At 39.2% G+C, this 13,875-nt stretch overlaps 2 protein-coding genes across 2 annotated transcripts in view; one reads left to right on the top strand and one right to left on the bottom strand.

Annotated features, from left to right (window-relative positions):
• The window catches only part of LOC109484925 (carbohydrate sulfotransferase 10-like), a 6,627-nt gene extending 2,669 nt beyond the window's left edge, over positions 1-3,958 (top strand). Inside the window, exons 3-6 of the mRNA XM_019788283.1 lie at positions 927-1,195; positions 1,552-1,660; positions 2,379-2,528; positions 3,455-3,958. Of these exons, the coding sequence (XP_019643842.1) occupies positions 927-1,195; positions 1,552-1,660; positions 2,379-2,528; positions 3,455-3,718 (792 nt within the window). The 3' untranslated portion in view covers positions 3,719-3,958. The remainder of the gene's footprint in view (positions 1-926; positions 1,196-1,551; positions 1,661-2,378; positions 2,529-3,454) is intronic.
• A 1,939-nt stretch (positions 3,959-5,897) lies between these two features.
• Positions 5,898-8,797, bottom strand: LOC109484887 (transcription initiation factor TFIID subunit 11-like). The gene is made up of 6 exons (XM_019788243.1): positions 8,647-8,797; positions 8,161-8,261; positions 7,659-7,739; positions 7,295-7,332; positions 6,871-6,996; positions 5,898-6,717 (listed from the first exon to the last, which is right to left on the bottom strand). Exons 1-6 carry the CDS (start codon positions 8,774-8,776, stop codon positions 5,898-5,900), a joined length of 1,296 nt encoding a protein of 431 aa, XP_019643802.1. The 5' UTR covers positions 8,777-8,797.
• Between the last annotated feature and the right edge of the window lie 5,078 nt (positions 8,798-13,875).

The raw sequence follows: 13,875 nt of genomic DNA on the forward strand, positions 1-13,875 counted from the left end.
ACTCAACAAAAAAGTACAGGGACTTTTGTATAGTCATCTACAATAAAGATCTAACAAGTAAAATCTGAGGTTTTATACCTCCGGGCTTTTATTGTATATTTTTATACAGGGTTTTAAACAAAGAATTTATCGAGACCGGACACCCCTCTGTGTGAGGGGTCATATACGTGGAGCAGACCGAGGATAGCTTAAACGCGCCAAAGGTCAACGGTCGCGACCACTTTCACGCTTAAAGGGGTGTTTTGGTGGCACCAAAAGGCACCATTTTCACGCCCGAAAACACATATACAATAAAAAAAAAAAGAACGTGCATCATCTGCAGCCCAATAGCAAAACATATACCGAGTCTCAAAAGAATCCGTCCACCCAAACGCGAGAAACAGCTGCGAGCATGAAAATCTAAATCTCTCACAAAACCCTTCCGCGGAAGGATGTCTCCTCCCCTGGAGGTAACAAAGCTTAATACATGTATGAATAACGTTATCCTACGTACAGAATATATGTATGCGGCAAACTACGTACTGAATATGTGGCAACAATAAAGGTTATCTATATTCTCTAACATGTAGTCTCTAAGATTTAAACATTCTTTAATGCATTTCCCTATTTGAACACTGTACTTAGAATGTAATTGAATTTATCTATAGGATCTAATGTATTGAAATCAGTTGAACAAGCGGAAAGAAAAGTGAACAGCAATAGGCGCTCACCATTATATAGTGTACAATGGTGGTCATTTTCAATCATATTCGTGCTGAGTTCCGTAGAGTCAGCGAGTGCATCTGACGAAGATTGACACGATCGACCAGAAATTTATGGTGAGTTCCTTTTTTGTGTTGGAACAACCTTGAACTTTACAACTATTGATTCTACAAACACATATGAGCTTACATTCGAATATGATTTTTTTCCTTTCTTTTTCTTAGGGGTTCCAGTCAAAAAAGTATCTCAAGAATTTAATCGTTATTGATAAGACTAAAACCATTTACTGCTATATACCTAAAACTGGATGCACAACAACAAAACTTGTCATGTACAATCTCCAACACGACAAGAATGAGAGGAATGAAGATCACAAACTTGGATGGATTCATCAGCAACGATTTAAGTTTCTGAACAGCTACAGTGAGAAAGATGTGCACAAGCGTTTGTCAACATACAACAAATTGATTGTTGTCCGCGACCCATTGGAAAGGTGTTTCTCCCCTTCTCTAAATTAATTTGTTTTTTCTTGTGCGTTATTTTTGTGTGCATAAACGACGTACTTTTTCCTCATAAAAGTAATTTTTAAATGCTTGTAGACAAAAAATACTTGATTGTAAATAACAATACATGACAAATATCTATCTAGCAGTTACGTTAAAACATCATACATTTTACATCATATATTAGATCTCGTAAGGTGTGTTATAGGTGTGTTGTCTTTAAACATATACCGACAATTTGTGTTTAACGTTGTAGGTTTTAGTATATTATGATATTTATCTTTTTCTTGTATGATACATATTCACAATAATACGCATGAAATTTTCATATCCTAATTTCTTTCAGGCTGGCGTCTGCCTGGTTTGACAAATTTGTGTACAACCCTCGCCGCTTCTCATATATAAAGAGGTTACAGCGAGAATTGTGGCAGTCTAACTTGACAACAACAAACAGGGTGGGAATCTTCGACTTTGAGAATTTGAGATTTGAGAAAAAACAAACAATATAGTATTTTACAAAAAACAAACAAAATAATATAGTATCTTACAAAGAAATCCAGAATGATGTACTAGGATATTACTGTGGATTTTGTCTAATTTGTAATTATAGAAAATAAAGTTAACGTAATATTTTAAAGCATGAAAATAATAATTTCATATTTCCATTTAAAAACGCGATTCAGTTATATCGTACATATGGAAAATAGTATGATTGTTTTATGCTGACTATTTAACATGTTCACATGTTAATGAACATGTTGTTACAACATGTGAACATGTTGTTTTCATCGTCTATGGATGGATAAATGAATGAACTGGTTTATCTATTATTTACAACACACATACCATTGCAGCCTTACATGGCTGAATGATACGCATGATACACAAATTCATCAAGAATGGTTCAGCAGCTTGACAATAAAAGGTGAAACACTATACTTGAACCTAGACGTCCTGCAGCTAAACTGCGTGAAGTTGTCCTTTAATCTCAGATCTCTTCCATGTAGGCTTCCACGTTTAGGAGGTAGCCAACAAGAGAGGTTGGGGGGGGGGATTTAGCTAGCTATAGACATTGCAAAGTTCACACAGACGTTACAGCATCTCTGGTACAAGGTGTAAGGGATAGTTGTTCTATAGTTCTGTCATTGCTAACATAGTTTCTATTTCTTTCAGTCTGTGTCCAGGAATGGACCAGGATCTGTGGAAGCTACAAGTGGCGACCTGCCACCAGTTACCTTCAGGGATTTTATTTGGAGTATTGTCAACAGGAGATACCTAAATATCCACTGGGAACCGTTCTTCAGTCGATGTGCTCCCTGCCAGGTAGTTTTACCTTCGCCAAGAATGTTATGTATTTTGGTCATGTTAGTGTGTGTGTATGTGTTTGTGTTTGTCTGTGTGCTTGTGTGTGTGTGTTTGTGTGTGTATGTTTGTTTGTGTGTGTGTGTGTGTGTGTGTATGTGTGTGTTTGTGTGTGTGTGTGTTTGTGTGTGTGCGTGCGTGCGTGTGCGTGTGTGTGTGTGCGTGTTTGTGTGTGTTTGCGTGTGTGCGTGCGCGAGTTTGTGTGTGTGTGTGCGTGTGTGTGTGTGCGTGCGTGCGTGCGTGTGTGTGCATGTGTGCGTTTGTGCGTGCGCGTCTAATACAGGGTCAGGAGAGAGGGCTTGGGTCAACCGCATTTGATTTGCAGATGATGGTTGTAGTATTTTAAAGAATCGTTCAGATGGTTCTTTTTAATAATGTTGACTATCCTTCAATCCGTTCTTGATTTATCCTTTAATGGTTCTTACACAAACGCCGCCGTAATGTTATGACAAGCTGCAAGAGGGCAAAACACACATTTGTTTTTCCAAGTGATATCTAGTTTGTGTATGTGTGTTGAACGACCCTTGTACTAGTATATCATAAACAAGAGACGTGGATAACCTCAAACATCATTAAGCACACATGACTAACCAACTACCTTTCTCTAGTCACCACCAGATTTCTTTTGCAGGCTGAGTAAATCGTTGAAATCGACATAAAAAGGGTATTAATTGGCGAGAAAAGGTAGCCGGCCATCGACGATCAATTTGGCCTGCAAGATCGTCGATGGCCGGCTATCTTCTCTCCCCAATTAATACCTTTTTTATTCCGATTTCTACGATTTACTCAGCCTGCAAAAAAATGAAGTCTGGTGGAGACTAACCTTTCTCGCTGTAGTACAATGTGTTCACAATAATACCTAACTGTACGTTTCTGCTCCATTGCAGGTTCAATACGACTTCATCGCTCATACGGACACGCTACCAGAAGACCTTCGTCTGTTCTTCCACAGGAGCGGTATCGTAGGGAAGGACGGCCTTCTCCCGAAAGAACGCCCCTCACGGGCTAAATCCCGCGTCGGTAACATTTTCGTAGAGGTCCCGACAGAGGACATACGTCGCATCGGAGAAATCTACAAACCGGATTTTGACATGTTTGGATACTCGTTTGACGACGACCTAGCGCTAATTGAAAACGAACGGCACGGCTGAATGAGTTAAGAAATCACTCCAGTTTCAAACTTTTACTCCTTGGCAAAGAGCGCTTTAAAAAAGATTGTTATCCTTCAAATATATTTTGAACAGAGGGAGATTATGAATATGAATAACACATGGAAATCTTCCAATTTAACATGCAAATATGGACCTAATTTGCATAATTAGTCTGAAAATTCTATGACTCCTTAGTGGTAAATGATGAGAAATTCATACTTGGGAGATGTGTGAGTTAATCAAAAGTCAACATCAGGATGCATATATTATGTTAATGTAGAGTAGAATTCGGCCAAATAGAGAGATAGCATGCCCAGGGAGTTGGTCTGCTCAAGGACGTTCTATCTTACCAACTCCCTTGGCATGCTATCTCTCTATTTGGCCAATTTCTACTCTTTCCAGTCGCCTCCCGAAGCCTGGTAGAGGCTAGGTGTGCGGGACCACGCCAACTCTGTCCCGAATGAAAATTTGCAGAATCGGGTCCAGTGGATATCAAAACGAGAAACACTTGACACAATATTTCGTTCAAAGCATTCAGGACTGTGTAAAGTAAAGGTGCATTGTCTTAAAACCAACTGTAATGCTGTCATCCCTGATGTCAACTCTAATGCTGAAATAAAAGCTTAAAGAAATACATTTTTGAGGTTGAAAGATATTAAATAACAATATTTGTAAGTCAAATAATGATATAATGATACTAGTCTAAACGTTTTAAAGCTTTAATAACGAATAAATGCAAATTATATTAGAATTAAGCTGGTAAGATCACACCGGTGTTCCATCTAACTTAATTACTTAATTGAGAAAATGCAAATTATGGTGATTCCGTATCAGGTGGTAAGGCCACGTTGCTGCTCAGAGCAAGATGGCAAGTCACTGTGCTAGGACAGGGAAGAACTCGGTGGTTAAAATCCGTCTTTTAAGACGAGCTACGCCCGTTTAAGGTGGTGAGTCGCATTTAACATTGTCCTTTGTGTTCTCGTGACTATTTGGGCCGAACTTGTTGCAATGAAATGAAGCTAAAACACAGAATGAAGGGAATATATTGCGCCGGTGACGATTCCCTGTGTTTAAACCTGCACTTAGTAAAGCCGCCGTTCGGGGGCGCCTTTTCATGTCCGCTAACATGAGAATACATTCATTAGATACGCTCGTTTTATTATCTTCGCCAAGAAGGTTACGTTTTCAGAGGCGTTCTTGTGTGTCTGGAAACACGATAACTCAAGAAGGCTTAAATGGATTGTCTTGATATTTGGTAGGTGGGTACATGTAGGTCTTGATGAGACTTCGAAATAATTAGATTTTGGGGCCCCTGGCGGCTTGATATGGTACTGCAGCAGAACGTCGGTTTTGATATCTCATGATCTAGACGTACTAGGGACACGAGATTTGAATGATAGGTAGGTCTTGTGCTGGGGGAGAAGTGACATAAGTTTGGGTCCCCTAGCGGATTGCTCTGGAACTGCAGGGGCATTTGTTGAAAAGTACTTTAAGGAGGATAACTCAATAACCCGTTCAGGAATCGTCATGATTATTTGTCTGTAGGTAGCTTAAGTGATGGATGACATAATCAAATGACAAATATGCAAATAAGAAATCTAATTTCCGTAATTACTGTTAATAATAAATAAATCTACCATTCAATCTGCCTGATCCAAGTAGATGCAAAGGGAGGTAGTTAGCAATGCTGGTCATCAAAGCAGTAAAACTTGAATTATCAAAGAGGGTACCCTGGTCATCATTTCATTTTTATTTTGCATGCAAAATTGCATGCCATATCAGTCATACCACAGTGCAAGAAATACAATACAGCTCACTATCCACTTCAGATGGCATGTATTGTGCTCTCATTGTGCTCTGCATGTGTTCACAACACAGTCCTGTATGCAATACACTTCACAAGACATGTACTTGCATCATAAGTTATATAGATGTACCAGTACTGATCTTTTCAACACTATTAGGAAGTGTGGTACACAATATTTGTGAAAATGGCTTAATCTGACATGCTGTTCTACAGCAAAATGTCCATACAAATATATATTACTTTGTATAAAATTTTGTCCACTTTTGACAATGATTCGCTCAGAGCTGTTTGATTTCATAACTGTTACAATATCTTTTGATAAATATAGGCTCTATCTCATTGTTATTAATAGAGAATGTCAATGTTGGATATTCAGTGGCGCCAGCATGAGGTGAAAGCCCTGCGGCAACGTGAGAAGAAAGCAACCAGACGTCCCCGCTTCCTGACAGGGCGGACCTGCTGCTGAGTGTCGCCATTCTCCTGTGTCTCCTCCTCATCTTCTCTTGACTCCTCATCTTCACTAGTGTCCTCATCACTAGACTCCTCATCACTAGACTCCTCATCACTAGACTCCTCATCACTAGACTCCTCATCATCACTAGTTTCCTCATCACTAGTGTCCTCATCACTAGACTCCTCCTCATCACTAGTTTCCTCATCACTGGACTCCTCCTCATCAGTAGGTACTGGCTCACTGATCAGGCTTTGCAGTGTGGTCGGTGTGGTCATTTCAAAGTCCAGTGGATCGATCCTGATAACGGGATCCACTGATGTGTTCAGGACATCCAACAGTTCTGAGTCCGTCAGGCCACGTACAGACAGGCCGTCGATAGCGATCAGTCGTCCTACTGGTAGGGTTGCTTGTTTCTCGGCTGCTCCAGTGCGGCAGTACAGCCTGTGCAACTCCTCACCATCACCAAACAGCTGGTCCAGGATCACATCATCATCAGCCAGAAAGCGGAACCAGTCTCCCAGGCGGTCTCTGTACAGCACAAAACCCTCACATCTGGCAGACTCTGGTAGAGGGACAGGATCAGAGGTCTCGCCTGTGTCGCCTCCATGGTGAAGCCTGGGTGGTTTTGGAGGGGGTGTACCAGTAACCACACCGGCAGCTGAGGGGGTGGAGGTGGGCTGTTCTGTCAGCTGCTCCAACTCTGCCTTGTCCTTGTTTTTCCGGACAGAAGGTCGGAGGCTGGGAAAGAAAGATATGGAGAGGACTACGTCGTTAAAATTTTTAACCACTGAATGAAATGAGATGATCGAAAAGTCATTTGTCATTTAGGATCATTTAGACTACAAGAAGGAATGAATCAAGTTGAGCTGATGCTGTAACTAGTGTAAGTACCTGATCAGAACTCTGTCAGCATCTGGCAGTGCATGTGTGGGGATCCCGCTGCTGACACCATGTGACTGACTGGCCACCTGGGCCTCATGGTCATATCCCTGGTCCAGTTTGCTCACGTTAGCTGATCTGTAGATGAAACATATACAAGGTCAGGTTTTTAGCAACAACATAACTGTGCAGATGGAGAGTACTGTGTGAACTCATGGTATCTGCAACTATCAATTGCCCAACTGCACTTGAAGCCCATTTTGTGACCCATAACACTACTGGTATGTCACAGTTCCCTTCCCACATACAAGTGTTCCTACCATAGAAAACAACAGAGCTTACACTGGCTTCTATCTCAGTCTGTAGATGGGATCCCCCCGATAGTGTTCTAACTGTTCTGAACATTGTTAGTTAAACCCAACTAAACAGTTCTTACTCGCTAAACGAGCTGGCCGCATCACCCTCTCCCCCGGGCTATGTAGGAGAAGGAACACAAAGCAATAAGAACAACAAACAAACAAACAAAACAGAGAAAAGCAACACAGACAAAGGGTAAACATATGCCTTAGGATAGTTTCATAAAATGAGCACTAAATATGAAGAAGTACATGACGTGTGGTAGGAGAATATGTTAGCAAGGCATGGACTGACTCTATTGATAACTTATTTATTGTAAAGAAGAAATTTTGACAAGGGGGGAGGAGGATTTCAAACCCCTCAAAACACAGAATGGCTTGGCAATAACTGGCATAACATACGACTTCTGACTGGCCATAAATGTTGTAGAAATGATGACGTACCTTCAACATCCCCTCATCACTCTCATGGGTCAGTTTTCTCAGGGTGGACTGGTCACCACCTCCAGTCTGCAGTGAGTATAACTGGACAACAAAACAAAATGAACTCCACATTTATTATGTTTACCAAAGGAAAACGTATTGTTTTTGCTATGTTTCTAATTTTCCTCCAGTGACCTTGGGCCTGAATGAACCATGGTAACTGGTGTTGGGTTACATTATGTTGCAATTTTATAGTTGGAGGATTTTATACCCAAGGTAAACGTTATGCATTTGATCTGCGCATATGTTACTTTTCTAGTTTAACATAATTGTTATGTCTATGGAAAATATGAGAGAATAGCCTTCCCTGGTCTAGTTAAGCCATCATACTGAATGTTTGTACACTTTTTACTTCCTACCTCGGAATGAAGTTTGATCTGAAAAACATGGCTTCCGCCAGTATTATTGTTCAGCGGACAAGGTTGAACAATCTCCGTGTATCAGCTATTAATGTAGGACTTACCTCTACCTGACTCAAATTGTTCTCGGCCATCATCAGGGAAGACATCGTGTCGTAGGGGTTTTCTTCGGTAATTCGAAGTGCACTCGCTCTCAACAGAACACCTACAGAGGTCATCAAATAAATCCACAAAAAGCAAGTGATGTTCTGGATTCCACTGGCGATAAGACGTCTACATACGCTAAAACTGTCTACAAGATCTCAGAAATACCAAGAAAGACTTAACTTTCTTCCTGTAAGTGTAAAATGTCCTCACAAGCGATAACGACCTTGGGAATATTACGTGACCTTGCGGTAGCCAGATTGTTGAGAACCCTACGAACTTTTTGTGCTTCTTTTCGACAGATATTTTGACATTTGTGCGGTCTACCAGCCTTAACGACGGGACGTGAGTAGCGCTCGCACGTAATACATGACAGAGATTTGCGACTTTTCTAGGATTTTTCTCAGTATTTTTCACCTAAAACAGGAGAGAGAAAACTTCCCCACCTGGTTCGTGAGCACGAAACTTGTCGAATGTGTAGAATTCGAACCCGCGTCCATGGCAACACGAGTAAACATGGCGTTCGAACGCATGGGAGGAATGAACCTGTGATTTGCGTTCTGAAAATGGAAACATCCGTCAAAAATCGTGTCGTACAGTAGACTTTTAGGAAAATATTCTTCCTTTTTGGGTAGAATATTCAATATCAATAGGATATTATGATTAGAATGGTTCTTTAAAATATGATTGAGCGTTTACTTTACATTTAGTTGTGACGTGTTATTCATCATCATTCCTGTCCACAGTAGCAATCGGGTCGCGGCTGTGACAGAACTTGATTGTGTACTGTTGTGTGGTACAAAATGAGTTACAATGCTGATGTACTTGACGCAAATGTAGAAAACGCAGCACTAATAGAAACTACCCTTTCTCTGTTCTTAGGAGTTTGGTAGCCTTCTTTGCACCTTCCCCAGTTCCCGCTGGTCCAGCCGGAAATAAGGCCCCATATGACATTTGCATATTCCAGATGAGGTCGAACCAACTGTCCTTGTATATCAAGTTGTGAAAGCTCTCTTAACTACAGTACCCCCCCCCCCACGTATCCGGTTGGCTTTCCTAGATCCTGGATACCTTCTGCCACAGCAAGTGTTTATACATCCCCGAAGTTGTGGATGCCCCCCTCCCCCATTTGTTAATTATAATCGTGGCCCTCTCCTTGGTGCTGAACTCACCATCAGTTCCATGTATTGCTGCAGTATTTGCGTGAAAGTTGAGTTTGTTGTCCATCAAGACCCCCATATGTTTTTCTTCATCTGTTTCCTGAATTTTTTTACTGTTTTCACGACCCAAAGCAGGTTTAAGAACTTAAACAAATTATGTGAATGTTGCAATGCATGATGCTCTGTAAGTAATTGTTAGACACATGTAACGTTACTAGTATGTGGCCTGTGATTTTCTGAATGTGTATTTCTTTCACACCCCAGGCTTGAGATGCTGCTAATGTATAGCTGACATTGTGGGACCTGTCTCCTGTGTGTGCTGTGGGACCTGTCAGCTATCCTGTGTTCCTGTCTATATTATGGAATTCCAGGAAGATGTGCCTGTGTTTCTGAGGGACCTGTTACGTGTCACCTATCTACAAAAGAAGAGAACATTGGACTCGACTGTGAGTTGGCTTTTATTCATAGACTTTTTCAAAAATGGGTCTGCATGCCGCAATGCGTAACCAGCCATTTTAGGTTTGCATAATGGAAAGTCGTGTCGATCTATTCACTGTTAAACTGTCATCTGTATGATAAAACGTCCAGCCAGTACAAGTAAACTGTAATACGTGGTCGTTGCTTTGCAGCATTCTGCACCTTGCTATTTCAACTTTGCATAATTTGAAGTTGCACAACTCGATTTAATATCAAATGTAATCTACGTGAAACCAACCTGAACAAATGTAAATCGTGGTCACTGCCTTACAAAATTTAGCATGAAAAGCGCGATTGGTACGTCCCATGCAGGCCCTAAAAATGACAATAAAAGATGTTGGGAAAGGGCATGTTTGCGATCCTCTGAATTTTTTATTCTATTAACGTTATATATATAGCACCATTGTTGAAACTCAGCTAGGCCCTCCCAGCTATTTGTTGTCATTTCTGAAAGAGTTCACATTCATAACTAATATTTAGTTTTAGGTTGTGACTAATAATAATCTTTTATTGTGAATATGATGGAAAACAGTACATTTTCCTATTTAGGAAAGCACTTGTAATGTTGCCTGTTGTTTCATTCTGTATAGCAATGGGATATATTTCCAACAGCATTTGTGATCGAACTGTTTTCCCTGGTATCCTCTTCATAATAATCAACATCCACCCTTTTAAAAACCATTTCTATTACCTATTACGTAGTATAATAACGAAAATGTGAAGAAAAGAAAACCTACATGGCGATATGAAATAAGTAACAATAAAGTAACAATGTTTAGGCAAATAAAAGCATTCAAAATGGAAAAATAAAGAGACATTTCATTACAATCATGAATTCTAGGTGTTAATGTTTACTGGTGAAGATGTACAACATGTAAATGCACAGTCAAGATTTGGCATTTGTTGGTATCTCACAAAATTGTTTTCTGATTTCTAAAATAATACTATGATTTGGAACATACGACAGTACAAAATGTAAACTTAGCAAGGAAAGTCCAGAATATGAAATGTTCAAAACAACGGCAAAACTGTGTCATGATTTGGCCTTTTTAAAATCCTTTCTGAAAAAGAAATTGTCCTTTTTGTGAAGAAATGACAATACTAGTATACATGGTGAAGCAATCATTAATCTAAAAGAAAAAAAATTAAAATTAAACATTCAAAGATGAATAATGGAATTTTTAAGCACTCAAACACAGTCAAATATGGTAATACAAAATTAGGTGACACATTGAAAGAGGCATTTTTGTTATGATTGGAGGAAAAAGAATCTATCTTTGATAAATCATAATATCCACTTCTAGTCCAGAGTTTTCTAAATCTCTAAAATATATTATGAACATTGTGATTTTATGCACCTTGCTATATTTTCCTACTGAAATGTGCTTGGAATTATGATTTTGCAAAAAGCACACAAAAAGCATACAAATCTAGACTCTGATTTACCTAATATTCTATGTTTGTCTCTGGTTGTCAAGTAACAAATTAAATAACAAGCAGGATTATTCATATCAACAAAAATACAGTATATTATATATACAGAAATGCATTATAGGTGTTTCACAAACTTTTCTTTTTAAACAATAATAGAGTGGATTTCTGGGAAAGAATTTTGGTCACATAATGATTGTTAGGAATATGTCTTTTTTCTTTACAGAAAATGGAAAAGGCAATGTTGTGCTTTCTTTCTGTAGAGTGAAATGTACTACAGGTAAGCTGTGTGTGATGTTTCAAAGGGAGGAATCAGCAAAACGAATTTTAAATGTCTACTAATTTTTTTGCAAGGATTATAATTACTCTTTTATATAATTACTTTTAATGCAGTCAAGTCACAGATAGTGTAGTTACTAGAGCTGTGTACCTAAACAAATTTTAGGTACAGGTACAGGTACACAGGTTTAGGTACAGGTCCGGACCTGAACCTGTACCTGAACAATTCGACCAATTTATATGCTCTTCTGAACTCCTTCAATAACAAAAAAACATAAATAAACTTGATAGTTAAGGTTTATTCTTTGTTTATGGCGAATGCTCAGATAAAATATAGGCAAAACTAAGATGTTTTTGTTTTCATGAATACACTGTCCTTACACAGGCACCCATTGTTAACCAGCTATTTAAACATTTGAGGTCACAAATAGGCATAAAATTGGTGTGAAATTGTTTAGGTACAGTACCGGTACTGAGGGATTAGGTATTTTGGACCTGTACCTAATCAATTTTTCCGGTACAGTATCGGTACTGCGTACCGGTACACAGCTCTAGTAGTTACTACTACTATTATAATTACTCTTTTATATAATTACTTTTAATGCAGTCAAGTCACAGATAGTGCAGGTAGAAGGAGGTTAAAAATCAATAGATAAAAGTCCAGTGTCCAGCAAATATAGCCTTCACAGTGGGGCAGGATTTCTTTCAAGGTCCCGGGGGTCTCTGCAAAAGATAGATATTAATTCGAGGATCATATAGTCTCAATTGATTTTCTAAATTAAAAGAGGTGTGTCTTTTCAGTGAATGACCACAAATGACCACTCTGGGGCCGTCCTCGTCGCACGAATCTGAATTTATAGCTTTTGTCATGTCCAGGTTGTGCTCCCATTTATCAATCCTGAGTTTAAAGTGAATTCATTGATCCGAAGTTTTATAAATCTAAGTTGACAGTTTTGACTTCCGTCTTTTCAGCAAATGACCACTTAACGCCCTGCAAAATATTGGCCCTTGCGCAACTAAGCTAAAAATCCTGACCACCACAAAGAATTTAACAAATAGGTGTCTTCTTAATTCTTGCAAAGTTTCTGTGCTGTACACACTTTTAAACTGTACCGTTTTTGCCAAAAAAAGTACCTCAAAAGTGTGTATAGCACGGAAACTTTGTGAGAATTCAGGAGACACCTATTGGTTAAATTCTTTGTGGTGGTCAGGATTTTTAGCTCAGTTGCGCAAGGGCCAATATTTTGCAGGGTGTTAAGTGGTCATTCGCTTAAAAGATGGAAGTAAAACTGTCAAGTTCAATTTATAAAACTTCAGATCGATGAATTCATTTCAAACTGAGGATATAATAAATGGAAGCACAATCTGGACATGGCCACAGCAAAAAAATCTGATTCGTGCGACAGGGACGGCCCCAGAATGGTCATTAGCTAAAAAGACACCCCCTCAAAGTCATGCAGCGTGCAAAATACCTTGTTGCCCAGTTGCCCCGGGCAACCAAATTTTACTTGGGGCAACCTATTTTTGAACCTAGGTAGCCCAGTGTGCTACCTGAATTTAAAGAATGCCCCCCCCCCAAATAATGCCCACTTGGCTTGCACCAATGTATCTGACAGATGCTTTTTAATTTTAGGTATTAATGGCTAGTACTAGTGTCAGTTAACTAAAAGCTGTTAGAGATATTGTCAAAGGCTTATGTACAATGTATGTAACATTACTTTAGGCCACACCAATTTAATTTCTTGGTTATCGGATTCGCCCGCTTCATTTTTTCTGATTTGCAAAAAAAAAAAAAAAATCAGAATCAACTGCAAAATGCTCATATTTTGCCCTGAACGGTTGAAAACAGTCCTTTTCTTTCTAGTTGTTACAGTTATTCCTTCTTTCAATGCAATGGTATCATTGAAAGTTCAAAATTCATTGTTTAAATTTTGAACCAGCCTGGTGTGTTGACTTCATGGCTCCTATCTTACCATTTTGGGCAATAATAGGATGCCTAGGACTGTTTTCATTTTAATTTTTTTTTCGCCCGCCCACTGCATTATTTTTGTAGAAAAATCCGTTAACCAAGAAATTAAATTGGTGTGGCCTTAAGGAAAGTTGTAACTTATAGCTATAGGTGGGGCAACCTAAAATTCTGATGGGCAACCTGGTTCAAAAAATTTTGTATACTGTCATTTCACAGGTAAAAACAAAGATTATGTAGATAGACTGTGAGAGGTTGAGTTGACACATTATGTAAAAGCTTTCTACTTAAAATGTAGCCTGTGGTTAAGTTATGGCATTTCAGGCAGAAAGATAGTTTTCAGTGTTAGTCTTTACATTTGG

This window comes from Branchiostoma belcheri, unplaced genomic scaffold (genome assembly GCF_001625305.1).
Source record: "Branchiostoma belcheri isolate BF01 breed outbred unplaced genomic scaffold, Haploidv18h27 scaffold71, whole genome shotgun sequence".
NCBI lineage: Eukaryota > Metazoa > Chordata > Leptocardii > Amphioxiformes > Branchiostomatidae > Branchiostoma > Branchiostoma belcheri.